The sequence below is a fragment of the Chelonia mydas genome, chromosome 14 (genome assembly GCF_015237465.2).
Source record: "Chelonia mydas isolate rCheMyd1 chromosome 14, rCheMyd1.pri.v2, whole genome shotgun sequence".
NCBI lineage: Eukaryota > Metazoa > Chordata > Testudines > Cheloniidae > Chelonia > Chelonia mydas.
In genome coordinates this window covers 8,032,627-8,055,479 of record NC_051254.2, presented here as the reverse complement: position 1 = coordinate 8,055,479, position 22,853 = coordinate 8,032,627, and the positions used below count along the sequence as shown (strand labels likewise).

At 41.9% G+C, this 22,853-nt stretch overlaps 2 protein-coding genes across 8 annotated transcripts in view; one reads left to right on the top strand and one right to left on the bottom strand.

Moving 5' to 3' along the window:
• The window catches only part of PITPNC1 (phosphatidylinositol transfer protein cytoplasmic 1), a 198,495-nt gene extending 197,532 nt beyond the window's left edge, over window positions 1-963 (bottom strand). For 6 of the 7 annotated variants that reach the window (XM_037914090.2, XM_037914088.2, XM_043527639.1 and 3 more), the window contains exon 1: window positions 750-963. In XM_037914090.2, the coding sequence (XP_037770018.1) occupies window positions 750-963 (214 nt within the window). The remainder of the gene's footprint in view (window positions 1-749) is intronic. The other variant, XM_037914093.1, reaches the window with a different exon arrangement.
• PSMD12 (proteasome 26S subunit, non-ATPase 12) lies at window positions 893-21,909 on the top strand. The gene is made up of 11 exons (XM_037914087.2): window positions 893-1,033; window positions 4,072-4,131; window positions 4,440-4,568; window positions 10,569-10,676; window positions 15,388-15,492; window positions 16,606-16,755; window positions 16,918-17,052; window positions 17,726-17,838; window positions 18,840-19,014; window positions 19,700-19,777; window positions 21,455-21,909. Exons 1-11 carry the CDS (start codon window positions 926-928, stop codon window positions 21,662-21,664), a joined length of 1,371 nt encoding a protein of 456 aa, XP_037770015.1. The 5' UTR covers window positions 893-925; the 3' UTR covers window positions 21,665-21,909.
• Window positions 21,910-22,853: the final 944 nt, after the last annotated feature.

Here is a 22,853-nt window from a genome sequence, read left to right as displayed (position 1 = left end):
GTGAGATGGTACCTTCAGCTTGGGACCTGATGTTACACCAGAGTGATCCCACAGGATAAAACGGTACCTTTACATTCAGGTACCATTCAGCATGATACTGTTTTGTGGGTTCAGTGTGTGTCTCTTTGGAACATTATTGTAACCAGTGATTAAAGCGGATTGAAACAGGAAGGGGAGCTCATACCAGCCACCCAGCCAAGGCAGCTGGAGAGGAAGAGTGGTCTGTAGGGCAGCACCGCTTACCCAACTCAAAAAACGTGCGTGGGGCGGGGGGAGGCAGAGATGGGAGGGAGAGGGAAGCCTAAACACAACAGCACCTCTCCCCTTTCTTCCGCTAAAGCTTATTGACCAAAAACAAAAGGAGGACTTGTGGCACCTTAGAGACTAACCAATTTATTTGAGCATGAGCTTATTGACCGTTGCCCCTCCAGAGTCCCACCCCAGCCAGGGCCCTGTTTTTGCCCCTCCCCCACACCTGCTCCCTACCCCCCTCCCAGGGCCCTGCTCCTCCCCACATCTGTTCCCTCCCTAACATCCAAAGCCCTGCTCCCCCCCGCACCCCAGGCCACGACCCTGGTACTGCCCCTCCCCCAAGCCCCACTCCAGCCAAGGCCCGGCTACAGCCCCTCCCCCTTGCCCGTTCCTTCCTCCACTGCCAGGGCCCTACTCATGCCGCCCCCGCCCGCCAGGGCTCTGCTACTTCCCCTCCCCCAGGGCTGCCTCTCCTCCTCCTCCTCCTCCTCCCTTACCTCCTCCCCGCCAGGCAGGGCCCTGCAGCTGCTGTGGGGTGTCTCCGCCAGTGCCTGCGGGGTCCTGCCGCGAGCCAGCTGCCCGCGCTGCTGCCTGAGTGGGTGCCCCTGCTGGTTTCCGGTGTGTGTTTGAGGCCGGGCCGGGGACGGGGCGCGGAGCCGAGCCGGGGGGGGGGATGGCGGACGACAGCGCGGAGCGGTCCGACGGCCGCATCGTGAAGATGGAGGTGGATTACAGCGCCACGGTGGATCAGCGCCTGCCCGAGTGCGAGCGGCTGGCCCAGGTAAAGGGCAGCCGGCGGCCGCGGCGGGGGCTGAGTCATGGCGCGGCCCGGGCTAGGCCGCCCGCCGGGGAGCCGGGCCGGGGGACGCTCGCGGTGCAAGGGGGCTGAGGGAGGTACGCCGCAGTAAGCGCCCCCGCAGTGGGGGAGAACCCCCCCCCCCCTCCGGCGCGGGGGGGATGGGCAGGGCCGGTGTTTGCTGCGAGGGGGTCAGTCCCGACTCCCCGGGGGGAGGGGGGGTGCAATCACGCCCTGGGTCCGCCCCCCTTCGGAAACAGGGGAGGGGTGAATGCGCTGGGGGCCGCGGCGTGGGGGGGAGGGGGAGCGCTCCTGGCTTGATGTATCTGTGTCATGACCGGTGTCCTGCTATTGACAGCGCCGTGCCCCTCCCCGCTTCACACAGCCACGGGACCGGGCACGGGGCGGTCTCCCAAGTCGTCCAGCTTGCGCCCCATCGCCCGCCCGAGGGCCCTGCTGCGGCCTGTAGTGTGTAGGGTGCTCCGTTGCTGGTGGGCTCGGCAGAGACCCCCACTGGGTGGGGGGGGTGGGGGGTGTGCCGCTTATGAGATGGAAAGGAGGAACCAAGCCCACCAGGCGGTGACTGGTGTGCACAAGGGATCTGCAGAGAGAGAGAGAGAATAACCACCAGCGTGCAGCAATAGGCCAGCACAGACTATGCTGCAGGAAGGAATCCCTCCCGGCTGGAGGATGGAGACCATCTAAGAATATAAGGATGACCGTACCGGGTCAGACTAATGATCCACCTTGCCCAGTATCCTGTCTGCCTACAGTGGCCAGTGCCAGGTGGTTCAAAGGGAATGAATAGAACAGGCAATCAAAGAGTGATCCATTCCCTGTCCTCCACTCTCAGCTTCTAGCAAACAAGTGTGTTGCTGTGACACCTGGTATTTTAAGGCCCTGGTGTGCAGGGAAGGGGGCTACAGTAGAATCCCAGGAGAGCAGCTATGGATTGTGTGTAGTGACAAAACTGTGCCCCCTCCTACCCTCTCTACTTCAGCGTAGCCAGACACAGACTGCCCACTGCAGCATACATTGGGATCCTGGAGGCATCATTCCCCCCAGCAGCCAGACTTAGGCTTTATGCTGCAGCTTGCCTTTTCCAAATAGGTGTAGCCTGCAAAATTGCATAGGGAGGAGGTGGACTGATGCCATGTATGACACGTGTACAGTGGTGATGCACAAGAATTAGGAAACCAGGGATATTTCCCTGCAATATAGTCAGTCAGGCAGGCACAGGCCATATATGTCAGTGTGCAGTTTAATTCTGTGATTGTAGGTGGACATATACTAGACAAGCTATGGTACACAGTTTGAAGGGACTTGGTCAGGATAAAAATAACTTTTGGAAGAAAATTCCCTTATCTGTATTACTAATACCTTAATGCCTTCTAAAAATTCTTCCAGTTTTTATGCTTAAGTAGCCCAGTGCTGCATTGTTTGTTACAAACACCTCTATTAAGTGTTGCTAAAATACTTGTTTGGAAATGTAATCTGTTTTTGGATCTAAAGTTCCTTACAATGGCCTTTAAATCCCATAGACAAATGTAGGACATATAGTCCACAGTATCAAATGAGTGCGGGCATTGTATCCCTTGATTAGGATGTATATGAAGCGCAAAGGCATGTGTCACCTACCTCCTGGCTTGCTCTGTTTAATATCGGAAGGGAGAGATGGGTAGCAGCAACGTTTTTTGTTACAGTATTTAACTACATTTTTATTTACTTAGGCTTTGTCTTGAATAGGTTAAGTAGTCCCAAGGCAGACCCAGACTCAACTTTTTTTCCTAGTGTACATGCCGGGTAATGCTGATAGTTTAATTTAAGTGGTCATGTTCTAGTTTAGGCTAGAATTTGGCCGACTAAATCAAATTACAGGTGTTACCTTTCATCTTCATTCGGATGAAGTTTAGGAATTTAAATCTGGCTTATCAAGCATGTTTTCAAGCTTGACCACATTTCCTTGTCAAGACACAGCCTTACTGTGTGTCGTGTGAGAATGGAGGCTTATGGGTATACTGGGAGAGGAGGAATATACTTATATGCTTTTCAAATTGATGGTTACATTCCTGCCTTCACCATACTGTTACTTATGGTAGCTCTCTAGCTGAGGGAACGTGTTCTGTTTTTCTCTCTCTTTTTTAAATTTTGTATTACAGTCAGCTATACACTTAAACCGGCAGCTTTTCAAAATCTCCCTCATTCGAGTCATCATAGCTTGACAGCCCTGAGATTATTCATAACTCCAGATTCCTAATGTGAAAATGTGTACTGTTGCAACTGCGTGTCATTTCTGCGTGGAGTTATCTGTATGGGTCTGTGAATTTCAAGGAAAGCTGAGATATACTACAACAACTAATTTGTTTAAAGTGAGGGAAGTTTAAGTATGTGAAGGTGGGATTTTTTTAAACTTAAATCAATAATTAAAGCATAGACACATTTTACATGAGAAAGAGGGAATGGGTTTGTGACTCAAGTGATCTGGTTGTATTCCTGGCTCCGTCACTGACTAGCTGTGTTGTTTTGCGTGGGTTATTTAACAGATACTTTCAAAAGTGGCTTTTGATTTTGTGCATCAGTTTTTGGATGCTGAGTTTCAGACACACAAAGTCCTGATTTTTAAGTACGCTGAGCTGTGACCAGTCCAAATGATGTTAAAGTACCTCTGAACATCAGACTCAAGATGTCCCAAGTTAGGCACTCAAAACCAAAGGCCACTCTATTATTTTTTCCCTTAATTTCTGTATATGTTTCCCCATCCATAAAAAAATGGGGGTAATGATACTTCCACCTTTGTAAGACACTTCGAGATATACAGATGAAAAGTGCTATATAAATGCTAAGTATTATATTAATGTTTATTCCTATCTTCCTTGTTAAAGAAATAAACTACATTGAAATTAGTCTTTCGCCCTGATTTTGCTATATGCTTTTTCTTCTATAACACATTTAGCTATTCTTGGGTTAAACTGTTCTGTATTTTTTTCAATGTTGGTCCTAATAATGTTTGTCCATGATATTAGGAAGGAAGACTTCAAGAGGTCATTGAAACCCTACTCTCTTTGGAAAAACAGACACGAACGGTAGGTAGACTATGCTGTGCAACATATTTATTTCTGGGGTGTTCTCTCGTGTGTTCCCCCTTTCCCTGGCAGATAGTGGTGCTAGTGGGAAATTAGAGTGGCTGGCTCTGCCATGTTCCCCCTTTCCTTGATGGTGGTGGAGCGGGTGGGAAGTCTGGCCATATTTCCCCATTCTTTTGAAGATAGTGGGTCTGGAGTTATAATGGATTATTGCTCTTGTTTTTGTATTGTCAAGGCTCTGCAGTGGTAGTGGCTCGGTAGTTTTAAGTTGTATATGTAGTCACTAATGCACTTTTTGTTTGTTGCAGGCCTCTGACATGGTTTCCACGTCCCGTATCTTGGTTGCTGTAGTAAAAATGTGTTATGAAGCTAAAGATTGGGATGCTCTTAATGAAAATATTATTATTCTGTCAAAGAGAAGAAGTCAGTTAAAACAGGTGACCTTATATTTTTTTTAAACAAAGAAATGCAGCTGTTTAGGAAAGAAAGATATCATGTTACCTTTCTAATTCCGCTTCTGTGTAGTGCCTGTGCTCTTTGTGTTTTAATAGCCTTCTGAATATACTAATGCCAGCTTCTGTTGCTGCTTCTGATAGGCTTAGTCAAGGAGGCTTGTGTGCTAAATTCACCTTGCTGTCATCCACATTAACCTACTGAAAAATGCACGAGGGATGTAAAATATTAAACAGTTAAACGATAAGTATTAGTCTTACCGTTAATATATTGCAGTTAATTTTTAAAACAGATTGGCGGCAGCCCCGGACCTCTGCTGGATGGGGACAGGCGGCAGCCACGGACCTCTGCCGGGTGGGGCCCCCATCATGTTAACGGTTAAACGGTTAACCAATATAATTTTAATAGTTGGATACTTTTTAAAATGGTATTTACATCCCTAATATGTACGCACTCATGCATGCTTAACTGCAGCCTTCGCTCATGTTGCCTTTTTTTTTTTTTTTTTGGTTTTTCTCTTCTGTTCATTTGTTAGGCACTGTCCCAAGAATTTGCAGACATCCTAGGTGTAAAATTTTCAAAAGTGATTTAGGCTTCTAAGTTCCACTGAAAGTCGACGGGGCTTAGACTCCTAAGTGCCTGAGTTGCTTTTGAAAATGTTCCCTTTTGTCTTTATATCTCTCTAAAGCTCCTAGCATCCTGCTGCTGTATCAACAGTAATCTGTTCACTAATTCCTCGGAGTGAACACATCCTTAATTTAATGTGAATGTGGGATTCCGTTAAATTTTGGTCACTTTGTTCTGGAGCTTAATATCAACTCAAAAAACTTCATTGACTTTGTCCCCTTTGTTTATGGTTCTTATCTTTGAATCTTATTTCTGATATTTTTTCTAGCCTTTTAGTTGTAATCCTAGATTCCTGTTCTCCTCCCTTTATGCCTCTTCAGTAGCTTTCACTTTAAACACAATATTTAAACATCCTCTGCAGCTTTTTGTATTAATTCCAATCTCCTCCATTTCTTGCTCATTTCCAGCATCTGTTAAACTTTCTTGATCGCTACCTCACACTACACCTAGGTTTCAAGTCTCTGATGACTAGCAACACCAATTCCTTTTTCTGCTTCTCTATTTAGGTATCTTTAACCCTGTTGATACAATGGTACTGTACCTAGTTTTGTGTTAATACATTGGTCACATTATATTCTCCCCTAGCCTCATGAAATGCCAAAAAGCTATTCATGATAAAGAGACTTTTTGTTTGCCCATTCCATTTTGGTCTTATTTATATCTGTTCACTCTTACGTAATTTCATGGTTGAGATTTCTGCACCTTCCTGTTACCTGTTGGTGATATCCAGAATAAACAAGTCTAGACCCAGTACAGGTCTTGATTAATTCCTTTTTTTAGACTTCCTCATTTATATTTAGTGGGGATGGATCTCTGCCAATGTGCACCCTGGAATAGGACCCCACTGTCATGCCCCAGCATTAGAGAGTACTCTGTCATATGCTCCAACTGATATATTGTGGAAATGATGCATCAATGTTGGGAATGGGGGGGTGGGGTGAGGCAGAGCAAGGGACAGCCTGAAATGTAAAATTCCGTTAAGCAGTCCAAAGTTGGGGAAAAGCCATGGTGTATTGCCTACCTAATCTCTGCTGTGTTCTCTGAGAGAGATACTTAGCCCTGATCACTGAGGTCTGCCTCCTTTGCAGTTCTTAATCCAAGAAAATGTGTGTCATTAAGCTGTTCTTAACTAGTATTCTAGTCTTGTGTGTCAAGTGTTTCTGAAGTGCTGATGCTTGGGATTGCCTACAATTTCAGTTTATTCAAGCCTCATGAAAGACGCTAATCCACACTAGTCAAGCATGACCTAAGCTCATATGAAACGGGATTACTAGTGACTTTCGCTTACATGTATATCTAACTGTTGACTTTGGTTGAGACACCCAGGATTTAGTGAGGAAAGGTACATGAGGATTGTAAAGTCTGATATTTCAGATGAAGTTGTAACCTCCACCTCTTTAAATGCACCTAGGTATTCAATAATGTTATATCATAGGGGGATTTCTATTTGACCCTAGCTGGTGATCAGCTCTTGCCTTCAGACCTATGAAGATTGATATGTCTTAATTTTATTTTAGTGATTGTAAATGTAGATGATATTTTTATTTATGCTTGATAGCAGAGCAAACTGAGCTGTGTGGAAGGAGATATATTTTTAGGTTGCAAAAACTTTAGTTGTACGTTTTTTCCCCCTTTTGTGTTGAGAAGAAGTGGGGGGGAAAGGACTAAGATACTTAGCACATACTGGAATACAAATATAATAGTACAGCAGAGCAGTAATTAGCTCACAATGGTAAAACTGACTTTTTCCAGAAGAAAATGAATTATGAAATTGGTATTGCAGTTTTTGGTTTACATGTAAAGTGTGATGTTAAACTGCAACAAATCTCAGAGTAGCAGCCATGTTAGTCTGTATCCGCAAAAAGAAAAGGAGGACTCGTGGCACCTTAGAGACTAACAAATTTATTTGAGCATAAGCTTCGTGAGCTACAGCTCACTTCATCGGATGCATTCAGTGGAAAATACAGTGGGGAGATTTATATACACAGAGAACATGAAACAATGGGTGTTACCATACACACTGTAAAGAGTGTGATCAGGTAAGGTGAGCTGTTACCAGCAGGAGAGTGGAGGGGTGGGGTGGGGGGGGCCCTTTTGTAGTGATAATCAAGGTGGGCCATTTCCAGCAGTTGACAAGAACCTCTGAGGAGCAGCGGGGGGGATAAACATGGGGAAATAGTTTTACTTTGTGTAATGACCCATCCACTCCCAGTCTTTATTCAAGCCTAAGTTAATTGTATCCAGTTTGCAAATTAATTCCAATTCAGCAGTCTCTCGTTGGAGTCTGTTTTTAAATTTTTTTGTTGAAGAATTGCCACTTTTAGGTCTGTAATCGAGTGACCAAAGAGATTGAAGTGTTCTCCGACTGGTTTTGGAATATTATAATTCTTGATGTCTGATTTGTGTCATTTATTCTTTTACGTAGAGACTGTCCAGTTTGGCCAATGTACATGGCAGGGGGCATTGCTGGCACATGATGGCATATATCCCATTGGTAGGTGTGCGGTGAACGAGCCTCCGATAGTGTGGCTGATGTGATTAGGCCCTATGATGATGTCCCCTGAATGGATAAGTGGACACAGTTGGCAACGGGCTTTGTTGCAAGGTTAGGTTCCTGGGTTAGTGGTTCTGCTGTGTGGTGTGTGGTTGCTGGTGAGTATTTGCTTCAAGTTGGGGGGCTGTCTGTAAGCAAGGACTGGCCTGTCTCCCAAGATCTGTGAGAGTGACGGGTCGTCCTTCAGGGTAGGTTGTAGATCCTTGATGATGCGCTGGAGAGGTTTTAGTTGGGGGCTAAAGGTGATGGCTAGTGGCGTTCTGTTGTTTTCTTTGTTGGGCCTGTCCTGTCATAGGTAACTTCTGGGTACTCTTCCGGCTCTGTCAATCTGTTTCTTCACTTCAGCAGGTGGGTATCGTAGTTGTAAGAATGCTTGATAGAGATCTTGTAGGTGTTTGTCTCTGTCTGAGGGGTTGGAGCAAATGCGGTTGTATCGTAGAGCTTGGCTGTAGACAATAGATCGTGTGGTGTGGTCTGGATGAAAGCTGGAGGCATGTAGGTAGGCAAAGCGGTCAGTAGGTTTCCGGTATAGGGTGGTGTTTATGTGACCATCGCTTATTTGCACCATATTGTCCAGGAAGTGGATCTCTTGTGTGGACTGATCCAGGCTGAGGTTGATGGTGGGATGGAAATTGTTGAAATCATGGTGGAATTCCTCAAGGGCTTCTTTTCCATGGGTCCAGATGATGAAGATGTCATCAATGTAGCGCAAGTAGAGTAGGGGCATTAGGGGACAAGAGCTGAGGAAACGTTGTTCTAAGACAGCCATAAAAATGTTGGCATACTGTGGGACCATGCGGGTACCCATAGCAATGCCGCTGATTTGAAGGTTCACATTGTCCCCAAATGTGAAGTAGTTATGGGTGAGGACAAAGTCCAGCCACCAGGTTTGCCGTGACATTATCGGGGATACTGTTCCTGACGGCTTATAGTCTATCTGCTACACAAGATCCATAAACCTGGAAATCCTGGACACCCCATCATCTCTGGCATTGGCACCCTGACAGCAGGATTGTCTGGCTATGTAGACTCAGGCCCTACGCTACCAGCACTCCCAGCTATCTTCAAGACACCACTGACTTCCTGAGGAAACTACAATCCATCGGTGATCTTCCTGAAAACACCATCCTAGCCACTATGGATGTAGAAGCCCTCTACGCCAACCACTAACCCAGGAACCTATCCTTGCAACAAAGCCCGTTGCCAACTGTGTCCACATATCTATTCAGGGGACACCATCATAGGGCCTAATCACATCAGCCACACTATCAGAGGCTCATTCACCTGCACATCTACCAGTGTGATATATGCCATCATGTGCCAGCAATGCCCCTCTGCCATGTACATTGGCCAAACTGGACAGTCTCTACGTAAAAGAATAAATGGACACAAATCAGACGTCAAGAATTATAATATTCCAAAACCAGTCGGAGAACACTTCAGTCTCTTTGGTCACTCGATTACAGACCTAAAAGTGGCAATTCTTCAACAAAAAAATTTAAAAACAGACTCCAACGAGAGACTGCTGAATTGGAATTAATTTGCAAACTGGATACAATTAACTTAGGCTTGAATAAAGACTGGGAGTGGATGGGTCATTACACAAAGTAAAACTATTTCCCCATGTTTATTCCCCCCGCTGTTCCTCAGAGGTTCTTGTCAACTGCTGGAAATGGCCCACCTTGATTATCAGTACAAAAGGGCCCCCCCCACCCCACCCCTCCACTCTCCTGCTGGTAACAGCTCACCTTACCTGATCACACTCTTTACAGTGTGTATGGTAACACCCATTGTTTCATGTTCTCTGTGTATATAAATCTCCCCACTGTATTTTCCACTGAATGCATCCGATGAAGTGAGCTGTAGCTCACGAAAGCTTATGCTCAAATAAATTTTAGTCTCTAAGGTGCCACAAGTCTTCCTTTTCTTTTTGCAACAAATCTGTTTATCATGGTCATACAGGTCTACGCTTTATGTGAGAACACATACATTGGAAACTGGTATGCTGACATCAACCAGAAATAACTTCATATTTTTCTAGAAATTTACAGATGCCACAAAGGAAGGGACAGTGTACCCCACTATTTATTTAGACCAGGGTAAAATGCATACTGAACACTTCCTTTTATATTATGGAAATCTGGTAGCAAATAGATAAGCTCTTTCCAGCCTGCAAAGTAGTCAGTTTGATTTGGCATAAGAAAATATCAATTCTGCTCTTCAAGGGAAAAGTGTAGCTAGAATGAATCCCCCAAACAAGTAAATTGAGAACAAATTTGAGAGAAGTGATATAGACACATCCCGTTTGACTTGAGCCAGCCTCTGATCTCAGTAACATCTTCCTGTGGAAGGTCATCTGCTCACTTTGGTTATGTCTACCTGGGGATAAAAAACTCGTGCCTGGCCTGGGTCAGCTGACCCAAACTTCCGGGGTTCAGGCTGAAATGTTTGGGCACAGGCTGGAGCCCAAGCTCTGTGAGGGTGGGCTCAAACATCTACACAGCAATTTTTAGCCCTGAAGCTGGAGCCCCACGAGCCAAAGTCAGTTGCCCCAGGCCAGCCATGGCCATGCCATGGGTCTTTTATTCTTCTCTTTTATCCTATTAAGTTCATGCCTAGTAGGAGTGAAAACAGCCCCTCCAACACACCTACACACTTATTTTGGGAGAGAGTCCATTTACTTTGATATTAATAGTCCTTGTATCTTAACATTTTATTATAAAATACTCCAAGATTATGTTTTTGGCACACTTCTAGAAATCTAAAAATAGAGTAATATTTTGTTTTGCATTGTTTACACCAGGCAGTTGCTAAAATGGTTCAGCAGTGCTGTACTTATGTTGAGGAGATTACAGACCTACCAATCAAACTGCGATTAATAGACACACTGCGTATGGTAACAGAAGGAAAGGTAAGACTTTTTGTTTTCAGACTGGAACCTTTTGATGTCTAGTGGCATAATAAAAAGGATATTTGCCTTTCTTAAAGCATGTCTTGTTACCATTATTTCCTTTTTCTGGTTAGAGAGAGAGCCAAAATACATTTTGAAATTAATCTGATAAGGAAATCTGTATATTTCTATTCAAAATATCTTGGAAAATTATTTCCCTATATTGCTCATTTAAGTAGCTTGTTGGAATACTTTTTTTTTTAAAGTCTCTATTTTAATGACACCTTCAAGTATTAAAGCTGAGAATTCTAAAAATTCAATTTAATGGTGTTTGTTTACTTTTTATGTCTCCTTTTGTGCAATGAAAATAGACTAGTCAGTTTTACTTCCTTATTCTGGTGAATTAGCATGGTGTCGAATGCTTATGTTCCAAACACTGAACGTGATTTTTTTGTTTAAAAATCTTGATGTAGGAATTTTAAAAAAGCAAAGGACAAAAACCAAAACAAAAAATATAATTCATGGGAACATTTCTATTAGGCTTAGCTTTTGTACAATTTGCTTTTAAAAAATGCAAATACTGAGTTCAGCTGGACCCTACAATGTCTTTTTAAGATTTATTTTCAGTACTTATTGTTGACTATAAGATTTAAAGTTGTGTACATATCATCATCATCCATCATCATCATCATCAAAGGCAAATTCAGAAGGGACATAGCTTCCTTGTACATCGAGTACCTCCTGGATAGATCTCTGGCTTGGTTCTTCAGACAATTTAGTTAGATGTGCAGTCTGTTTCCATCAATGGCAGTTTTATTGCACCACTGAAGCTTTCGGTGACCATGAGACTGCTGACAGTGCAGCAGCATTCCTCTTTTGTGATTACCATATCTATTAATTTTCATAATCAAACAACAAAATACAAAAAGGTAAATGACTTACACCTTGTATATGTTACCAAGTACTGCACAATTCACAGGCTTTCCAATAAAATTATGCAATTACGCAACTTGTCGATGCTGTAAGACTGGACAATACAAAATCAGACAGTTTTACTCAGGTGTAACATGTTAGGGTGGAGGGAATTATACAAACAAAAAAATACACTAATAGGCGTAAAGGTGAAGGAGGGGACCACAGGGAAGTGGACAAGGACAGAAAAAGCAGAGATGTCAGGTGGAATGGAAGGCTGGCATTATTTGATCTATCTTAAAATTTTTTGTCCAAACGTATATCAAAAAAATCTATATTTCTTTGAATTCATATTGGTCTCTACATCGATAAGCGATTCTTTCTTTTGCTGCTAACTCATACTGGTCCGAATATCACTGCTTTATTCCAGGCATTAGCCTACTCCTCCATTTATGTAACATCATGGACTTGGTAATCATTACAGCCCTCAAGAACCAAAATCTTTGCAGTGGAGTTAAACACAGCATAGTAGGTATATAACCTAAGATATACCTTTCAGCTGAGGTTTGGTTGCTGAGGCCAAACACTATTTTTCACTAATGTCCACCTCTTTCCACAGCTGTCTGACTGTTGGACAGTCCCATAGTATATGCATCAGGGTTCCTTTTTCTTTCTTACAGCACCAACAAACATCAGAGGACAGGGACCCCATCTTGCCAACCTCTGTGGTGTCCAGTACATTATGAGTAGACTATTTTGCTGAGAATCACAGAAGCATTTGTAACATTCTGTAATATTCTCTGCCATTGGGCTGTGATAACTTCCCTTTCTATGGTTTCACAAAAAACTCCAGACCAGTGGAGGGCCTATTCATTAGTAAAAGCATATGTAGTAGACATAGGCCTAAGGAGTTTATGAAACATTTCCAAGGTTCCCAGTTGCTCTGGGACTTCTGGCAGTCCTAGGACATCCAAACCAAATTGATACATCAACAAATGTTTTAGTTGTAAGTACTGCCACTCTGTTGAGGGTGGCAGGTCATGTTGTTGCATTAGTGTTAGAAAAGAAACAAAGCTCTCATCCTTGACTAATTGGGAAATCCATATAATACTCTTGCTCAGCCAATTCTTCCAAATCACAGGTTTTCTCCTACCTCTTCTCACCCCCTCTCCCCCCCAATTTGCAAGGCTGGGGTACCTCAGATAGGAGCTTTTGCATGACGGTGAGGATGAAAGTGGTACCTCTTTGCTAGGATTGTCCAGACCCTTCATGCAACCACCCAGTTAATGCTGAAGTGGTTGTAACCTAGAGTTGGAAGCTGTCACAGTAAAATAGCCCCATGGGAATGTCACAGTAAAATTGCCCCCCTTTGGGGTCCCCTGGGTAAGCACCAGCATTGTATATCACTAATGCCTATATAGGCATATGCATAAAAATGGATTTTGGGAGGGGTTGAAGGTGAGAGTGTGGAGTGAAAGGTTCCTTTGCAGGTTACAAGAGGCTGTTAGGGGAGGAAGGGAAAAGGGAATGGGTTAGCTCGACGCTCCAGCTAGGTCCGAAGATAAGACGGTGACTCCAGCCCAAGGCCATGGCACACAACTGACTCTCAGCTGCCTGCCAAAAAAACCGGGGGCCTGAATTCCAACTCCGACCAGCCATAAAAACAAAGCAGTAAACTAAACTGCCAAAAATTGCAAAAACTAGTAAAACGGTAAAGGCCAGTGAGTGGGGGGGGGAACAACAGTCTCACGTCCGTAAAGCCGGGGTGTTTTAAAAAAGCCACAAAAGGCCAGTGTGGACTGGTACAAAAAGCACGGGGGACAAAGGTCCCTAAACAAAACGCCCCAAAAAACCCCAGGACTTAAAACCCTCCTAAAAGCTAAAGCAAATAAAAAATCAACAGCAGACCCTGGACGGCCTGTGCACAAAACAAAACTCTTGTCCACCTTTCCCCCTCTTCTTCTTATGTTACACCCAGGCTTGGCCAGCCTTGGGTTGTGCATGTGTAAGTATGAAAGTGGGTTAGGGCATGGGCACTAACGCTTTCTTCCTTCCTCTGAGTGACATGGGAAGCACCCTGCATTCACCGCTGTTATTTTATTAATAAAGCTTTAAAACTTAGTCACTTGGTGTGCTCCTTCATCTCCTCCCCTAAAAATCCTGCGGCCTCAGTCTAATCACCTGATGCCCCAGGCAAATTGGTAACATAAATCTGTCACAAAGCTACATGATGGTACTGGCTAGGGGACTTAGTTTTGTCCATATTGTAACCAACCCAGTGTGTGCTGCTTCTTGCAGAGGCAGATTGGCCGTCAGCTGCAGTGATTCACCAAAATGAGCCAACAAGGCAACGTGATTGGCATATTTGAGGTCTTGAAGCAAAATGGTGGTCAGCCAGACACTACCAACAGCTGCCTCTTCGAGCTTATCCATGTTGATATTGAACAATGATGGTGACAGGACACAGCTGTGCTGAACTCTTATGGAAATAGGAACCTATGCTGTGTCTACCATTAACTTGAACTGAGCTTTTTGTTCCATTATAGAGCTCTTCTATCAATGACACTATCTTCCCAGGGACATCAGGTTGCCTTATTATATTCTCCCAAGCGTTGCTCAATACGCTCAATAAAAGGGCTGAAAGAAATCTGTAAAAGGTGCTGCACGTGACTTATTAAATTCAGACATCTTCTCAAAAGGCTGTCTCAAGGTAAAGATCTGGTCGTTAGTGGAATGACCAGGTCTAAAACAGCACAGCCTTTGCTGTGAAATGCATTACTGATTCAAGACATTAACATGGAAACAAAGATTTTTTTGGGACTGCCAACAGTGTAATACCTCGGTAGTTACTCCCTTCGGCCTTGCTGCCCTTTTTGATGAAGGGCAAAATAACACTCTTCTTCAACTCATTGTGGATGGTGTTAGTGTGCCAGAAGGTCTGGAAGAGCATATGCAGTTACAATGACAAAACACACCTGTTTTCAGCAGCTGAGGATTGATGTTACAAATTGTATATTTATGAAGTTATGTTACACATGTGTTACTCTTAGTCTTATTAGGTATGATAGAAAATTAACAAAATAGGAAGTGTATCATAGAAGTCTGTGTTTATTTACTCTTACACCTTTTACCAGTTCAAATCAAGCCTAGGTAGCTGGTAACCAAAAGTTGTTAACTGATGGCTGGTCAGAAGTGCTTGTAAAAGGAGATAGTTTCCATCCGAGTTTGTGGTAGACAACAGTTCCCATCACAAAATGAGCCATCATTGTTTGCTTCGCTGAGAGTCTTGGTAGAGAGATGAATGAATTATCTTATTCCTAGATGCTGACCTTCCAGATCAGGGTTGAGACTCAGTAACAAAGGGAGCTTTGCAGTGTTGCTGCCTCTGCTGTATCTCTTATCTGAATATTTCCAGGGCTACAGCACTGGTCGTGAACAATAGATTAACGAAATATTAAAAAGAAGTGTTTCCTATTTTTTTTTTTTGGTTTTTTTTTTTTTTTTTGGTTTTTTTATGGTTTTTAAATACAGACTATATACACTCTCCTTAAACTTAATTTGAGTTTCCAAATATTAAACTCTTATTGTAGCACAGAGAAAACTTCTATGGAAACATTTCTTAAAGCAGGTGTAACATAAATTAATGCTCTACTCACAAAGTCATCACATTATGTTCACTTCATTTAAAGAACAGTAGAAAGATTTCAGTGAGACTATTCCTGGGTGTAAAGTTACGCAGATGTGTGTATTGCAGCCTTAGATGTAACACGCTTTAACTTAGTAAAATAAGTTTCAATGTTGGATTTTATTTTAATTCCAGATCTACGTGGAAATTGAGCGTGCTCGTCTTACAAAGACACTTGCAACAATAAAAGAACAGAATGGTGACGTGAAAGAAGCTGCTTCAATTTTGCAAGAACTACAGGTAATGCATCATATGGTTCATAAGTGTTTCACCTACAAAAATCAATATTTTCTCAACAACTAACAGTAAAATTGTAGAGAGATCTGAGGCTTAATCAAGCATAGCTATCCAGGAACCAATTAACTGTATTCAGTGGAAGTGTAATTAGATTTAAAATGCTCTAGCTCTGCTAATTTGGCTGATGCTGAAAATTACCCAGCATATTTTCCTTTTGGGAAAGGAGGTTCCCATGTATTAGCTGGTACAGAGGATTTAGTCCTAGTTAATCTTTTGACTTCTGGAACAGAGAATTCAAACTCTCTCACGCCAGCATTCAAAATGAAGTGTTCTTGGATCCACTTGTTCTTTGTTGTTTTTTTGTTTGTTTGTTTTTTACATGAATTTGGCACAGGGAACTGGCTTTTGATGTGTCTGGAAGGAATTCCCTCCCATGTTTTATTCTGCTAAAAGAGTAGTGTGTGGGTCCTTTGGGCTGAGTTAAGGATGTGAGGGTATAGCCAAAGAGAACCCTACACTTTTTTCACATTTCTATTTCTTCAGAGCTTGAGAATTCCCATCTGTTTGCCACATAACAGCCACCATTTTTTCTGCTGAAAGGGGTGGATACACTTCCTTCAAAGCTAATGAACGTTGTTGTTTAATCATCTTTGTTGGTGCTTTGTTCAAAGGTAGAGACTTCTGAGTAAAATTAGCTTCTTGGTTACAATGCCTTTCTTAAGAAACTTTTCCAGAAAACAAGAGGCAAATGTTTAAATGTGTGTGTGCATAAATGAAGCGTGTCAGTGGGGGTTTGTGTATGTGGGACTATGCATACACAAACAAGTGCATAAGGCAAGTTTTGGGGGGGATTTTAGCTTATGTACATACTCTTTGGGTGATTTAAATGCACGCGGTCAGACCGTATTAATTTGTCCTCTGTTATAACATATATATGATGCTCAGTAAGTCCATGTAGTAGAATTATACATATAGCAGCTTTGGTTGAAAGCTAAATATTTTATAATAAGCACATGAAAGAAGTGTAATGAAAATCTTTGCTAGAAGGGCATGCTTCTCTCCTTAACATTATTAAATAAAGATCCATGGAGTTAAACACTTCAGTTTCCTTTTTAGGTGGAAACCTATGGTTCAATGGAAAAGAAAGAGCGGGTGGAATTCATCTTGGAGCAGATGAGACTCTGTTTGGCTGTAAAAGACTATGTTCGGACCCAAATTATCAGCAAAAAAATTAACACCAAGTTTTTCCAGGAAGAAAACACAGAGGTAAAGTTGATGGAGGGATTTTTTTTTTCTGTCAGTCTAAGGCATGCGTTCTCTTTATGCACAGGAGTTTTTGTATAGTCAGTCTTTGGAATTCAGTTGGCTGTAATTTGTGAGATTAGTGGATCTGTTTCAGATTTTGACATTTGTTTGAAATTGTTTCAGAAATCAAAGCTGAAATACTACAACTTAATGATTCAGCTGGATCAGCATGAAGGTTCCTACCTCTCAATCTGTAAGCACTACAGAGCCATTTATGATACTCCTTGTATCCAGGCTGAAAGTGAAAAATGGCAGCAGGTAAAAACGTGGCAAATGGAATTGCAGCAGTTCATAGTGGCAGATACCCATTTTACTGTATATTTTACTGTATTTGTTAGAGATGAACATGGATCCTTTAGCCCATCTACGTGTATATGAACATTAACAAACTGTCTACATAAGGAGGAATATAATAAAAGCAATTATGAGTGTTCTTATGTAATTAGTATTTGTATCAATGACATATAGTGTATGTTGTCTTAAATTCTGAGGATGACTTAACTTCTCCATTTCATGAGTGAAAGCCTAGAATGACTTGTGAAATTAAATTCTGAATAATATTTTTCTGAATTTATGGAGCTAGCTCTGAAACAGCATACACAATGCAAATGCTGCAAACTCAAGATTATTTTTCTCTTAAATGCTGTTATTACAAATAACCTGACCTGAATCATCTTGCCTTGTGATCAAGATGTAAAAGTTTTGTTTTGACAAATTTAATTATTAAATTTATTTTTATTCTGTTTTATTACCTTAGTTTCTTAAAAAAATTTGAGCCTTACAGAATGTATATTGTTATATGTACAGTAGATTAGCCCCACATACATTTTATTCATACTCTGAGAACTGCTTTTGTTTTGACATCAGTATTGTGTTTTGTTTTGTTCTATTTTTCTGTAATAAAAAAACACCATTTTTTTCCTTTGAACAGGAACTGAAGAATGTTGTTCTGTATGTTATCCTTTCACCTTACGACAATGAACAGTCTGATCTGGTACACAGAATAAGCAGTGACAAAAAGCTAGAAGAAATCCCTAAGTATAAGTAAGTATCTTTTGAATAGTCCACTCTGACAAAAAAACAAAACAAAAAAACAGCCCTTTAAGGAGTGTTTTGAAGGCGGAAGGGATTCAGCTACTGTTAGTCTACTGCAGTGGTTCTCAACCTATTTACCATTGTGGGCCGGATCCAATGCTACCTTTATGGCCCTGAGAATGTCACATGGGCCGCAGCTCTGTGCTGATTGGGCCACAGGTTGAGAACCATTGGTTTACTGTAAATATTTCCTATACAATTAATGTGGTGTGAAAAAAAATCTATAAAGATGTTTCTGTGAGTGTGCAAGTCAGAATTATAAATAGTAACATAAATGTGTGTCTGTGTTAGAGAGTTCTGTATTCTGGACATAGTCTGAACAGCTATTATTCCATAATACTTCACTAAATAATACTGAGAGTCTAATTTTCAAAATATGGTCCATATACAATCGTTACATGCATATGATAGAATTTACACGTGCAAACCCTTTTTGTGTAAGCACATGGAGTACAAATCAAGCATAAATTACTTTAAATGTTGTTGTTTGCACCCATGGATGTACATACAAGAATTGCAGATGGACAAGAGAGGCTGGATTGATGACACCCCCTTTTAAATTTAGCTCCGAGTATCTGTCTCTCCCAAAACAATACTATGCAGCTTGTATAGTCAAGTACAGCTATGCAAAGTGGGTGTGAAATGGTTTGGTTTGGTAGAATTTGGCACAAATTTGCACAGGTGACTAAGATAACATATGGTAAAAAGAAGTGGAAATTGAGGCCGTAGAGTGTGTGTGAGTGTGTGAGAGAGAGAATCAGTCAGTCAATAGGAAGTGTTAATGTAAAAACTTCCCATTTGTGAATTATAAATTTTAAAGTGCTGAGTAGAATTAAAAGTTATAATTAGTAGTGATAAAATCAAGCTGTTTGCTATGGCCGGATTTTTAATACAAAATACAAGTTTTATTGGTATAGAATTGTGAACTGATTTCATTAAACCATTTACAGAGATCTTTTAAAACTATTTACCACTATGGAGTTGATGCGCTGGACCGTCCTAGTCGAGGAATATGGAAAGGAATTAAGAGAAGGAAGTCTTGACAGTCCTGCCACAGACGTCTTTGGTTATACAGAGGAAGGTGAAAAGAGATGGAAAGACTTGAAGAACAGAGTTGTGGAGCACGTAAGTGCAGCCTGTTTTTTAACCATTCTTACAATATAAATTAAGCATGGAATTGCTAAAAATGCTTTTTGCTTATTTTATTTACAAAGAGAGGGACAGGAGAGAAGATATGAGAGAAGCTGATAAGTTGTCTTTTCTTCTTTTCATAATGTTCTACGTCTTTTGCATTCCTGAAATGTTAATTTTGTAGGTATGTGTCTTTGCTAGCAGCTGATGCTGTGTCAAAAAAGTAGATCAAGCACTCTGAGAGTGATGCACATTCCACCACTTGGGCTCAGAAATCATAAACTGATTTTTGCATTCACTTTAACAAATTGGAATATAGCAGTTTGTTTGTGCAAACAATGGAATTATAAACAAAACAGCACAAGTGCAAACAAATACTTAATATTTAAATAGGGCTTACATAAGTTATAAGACTCGGCCCTCTGAAATTCTGCTTAGGGTAGAAACTTGAAAAGAGTGCTGTTTAATATTAAATCTGTAGTTAGTATCTTGCCTTTGTATATGCAGGAGAATTGTATGTGTCCAAGAAAAGACCCCTTATTCGTTTGCATACCTTTCTCTGGATAAGCCATTATAGCAACACAAGTCCCAATCAGTTTTTAACATTGACTTTTATATTTTTGGAGCCTGTCAGTTATTTCTTGCAAATAACCCTCTACTGTGAACACTTTTATTCCAGAATATTAGAATAATGGCAAAATATTATACCAGAATTACAATGAAGAGAATGGCACAGCTCCTGGATCTATCTGTTGATGTAAGTGTTGCTCAGGATATCCTCAGCATTCTTCTCAGGCTTGTCCATATGGTAGAGAACTCAGTATTCAAGAAAATAGCTTTTTGACTTAATTTGCATTTATTTGCATTTGGTGTTTTTTAAGATTAAAAATATATTACAAGTCTATCACAAATAGTGTTTGGAACAGCCATGCATCCAGTGCAGAAAGAGGAGGTAAAAATATATCACTCTGAGTAAAGAACCCGGAGGAAGAAAATTTGCACTCTCTCATACTTACGCTTATCACTATAGTATCTGAGCGCCTCACAATCGTTAATGTATCTAGCCTCAAAACAGCCCTGATGATATTGCTTTTAGTCTCTGATGCCCATCCTTGTGTAACCAATGCTTTCCAGCTGTTACCATTAGAAACTAAATGGAAAAAAACAATATTAACTTTTTTGAATTTTGGTTCAATTATTATAATTCAGAAACTGTTTAAAATCCCTCAGGAGTAATAATACAGATGTTAAATAGAATATTTTTTCAGTTTTGCCTCTGATAATGAGTTTATAGCGGGGGGGGCAAACTATGGCCCGTGGGCTAGATCTGGCCCGTCAGGGCTTTCAATCCAGCCTGCAGGATTGCCAGCCCTGTGGCGCAGCAGGCTAAGGCAGGCTCCCTGTCTGCCCTGATAGTGCACTGCTCCCGGAAGCGGCCAGCACAACATCCCTGCAGCCCCTGGGGGAGGGGAGGCAGAGGGCTCCAGGTGCTGCCCTCACCTGCAGGCACTGCCCCCCGCAGCTCCCATTGGCTGGGAATGGGGAACTGCAGCCAATGGGAGCTTCAGGGGTGGTACCTGAAGGCGAGGGCAGTGCGTGGCTGAGATGCCTGCCCCACCCCACCCCCAGGAGCCACTGCTGGACATGCTGGCCACTTCCGGGAGAGGCGCGGGGCTAGGGCATGCAGGGAGCCTGCCTTATCCCTGCTGCACGCCGCTGCCATGCCGGAGCCGCTTGAGGTAAGCTGCAGCTCGCCGGAGCCCACATACCAAACTCCTCCAGCACCCCCAACCCCTTGCCCTGAGCCCCCTAGCCTCCTGCCTTGAGCTCCCTGCCGCACCCCTCCGGCACCCCAACCCCGTGAGCTGAGCCGCCTCCCGCACTCCGTACCCCCTCCTGCACCCCATTGGCATTGGGAGGGCAAATTCACAGCGTGTTTAGTTCAGAGTATTTTGCTTTAAGGTGTTTTAATTGCACCTCCTGCTCTGCACAGCACCACCTCGCAGAAGCATCATTTACCTGACCAGTGTTTGTACAGTGTAATTGGTGTGGAATTTAGCAGTAGAAAGCATGTTCTGGAAGCTGTTTAGCCAAGTGCTCCCAGTGTATGTTAAGAGGCTTTCAGATGTAATATATTTGACTTGTGCAGTTTGTTAGATGTATCTTGAACTGAAAATAGATGTTAACTGTTTAGTGTGGCTAACATCAGAACTTGCTGATCTTAAGTAGTTTAGTAGCTACAACATAATTCCAATGCCAGAGGCGTTAATATTAAATATTATGGCCACTATAAGTACCATAATTCTAAGGTTAGTATTGGTAACACCTCAGTCACACTGCTGTCGTGTTAACTGGAAATTTGAAAACAATATTGGGTATTTTGTTAATTACAAATGCTGTTCTCCTTATTCAATGCCGTTTGTCTCCTTTGCAGGAATCGGAGGAGTTCCTGTCCAACCTAGTAGTAAATAAGACCATCTTTGCAAAAGTAGACAGGTTGGCAGGAATTATCAATTTCCAGAGGCCCAAGGACCCAAATAACCTACTCAATGACTGGTCTCACAAGCTCAACTCACTGATGGCCCTAGTTAACAAAACCACACATCTTATTGCCAAAGAGGAGATGATACATAACCTGCAATAAGATGCTTCAGTATACTTAATGCTTTTGAAGAAGGCATTAAAACTTGGTAATAGACTATTATCCCAGTGTATATTTGGTTTATTTTCTCCCTATCAAACCCTCCTTGGCCAAAACTTAGAACATGAATAAAAACTCTTGAATTCTTGTTGACAGTTAAGTTCCCTTGATTATTCAGTTAATTGTTAAACATTTTTTTGCTACAGTTGGTGACAACATAATAAAATGTATTGCCTGTGTTATCAAAATTAGTCTTGTGATTTATCCCAGTAGTGGTTCTTTTTTTTTTTTTATAAATTTGTAGATGTTTGTCTTGATCCACATAAGAAATAAGTCTGCACTTACTACTTTACATGGTTACTTTTGTTTTTGAAGATGTGTGGGGTATGCTGTGACATTTTTGGCAAGTATTTTACAAATAAAATGCACCAAAGTAATGTCCAATGATAAATATTTAATATGTCAAAGGTCTAACTTGTATAAAGCCCAGGAAATTCAGGTTTAAGACTGATGCTTCATTTTTCTTTGTGCTTCAGTATTGCAGAGGTTTTAGACCCAGCACTTCATCTTATAAAGGCAGCTTGGATTTCTCAGACGTAGCTCTGAATTTCCTGGCTTTTATGGGTATGGGCCAGCTCCTTAATTTAACTGTGTTGTGGATTTTAATTTGTAATGGCACCAGTAGCACATAATTAACTTGGCTGATGCTTCAAATCCACCCTCTTGTTCTGTTCATTTTGCCTTAATTATATTCCAGACAAGAGAGACTTCTTGCTTGCTTGAACTGGTCATAAGAGAGACAAGGAGGGGTGGAGTGGCTTTCCAGATGCCAAGAGAAGCCTCTGGTAATCTGAAAAAGCAAAGATGATATTTAAGTGTCGGTTTCTAGCAGTCTGTGCAACAACTCCAAGATTGGCCACACAGGGTATTTGGAGAGCCACACACTACGCATAATAGGTAGTTTTTTTGTTTTTTAAATCTAATTTTTATCCCTTGGGAGGTATGTATTACTATTATAAAATGAAGATGGGCAAAATTTGAACTGGAAACTTCTTCTTGGTACTGGACTTCTCATGATATGTTTGATATTTCACAGTTAATGGCAATGAAGAGGCTAAAAGGGACACTATCAGATTAAAAAACGCTTTCTAAATAATATAAATGTTATAGTATCTTAGATGCTAAAACTGAC

Excerpts from the sequence above, each read along its gene's own strand:
- PSMD12 (XM_037914087.2), top strand. The coding sequence starts at position 926 with ATGGCGGACGACAGCGCGGAGCGGTCCGACGGCCGCATCGTGAAGATG. Across the intron at positions 1,034-4,071 it reads AGTGCGAGCGGCTGGCCCAG|GAAGGAAGACTTCAAGAGGT; the intron begins GTAAAGGGCAGC and ends CCATGATATTAG. Across the intron at positions 4,132-4,439 it reads TGGAAAAACAGACACGAACG|GCCTCTGACATGGTTTCCAC; the intron begins GTAGGTAGACTA and ends TGTTTGTTGCAG.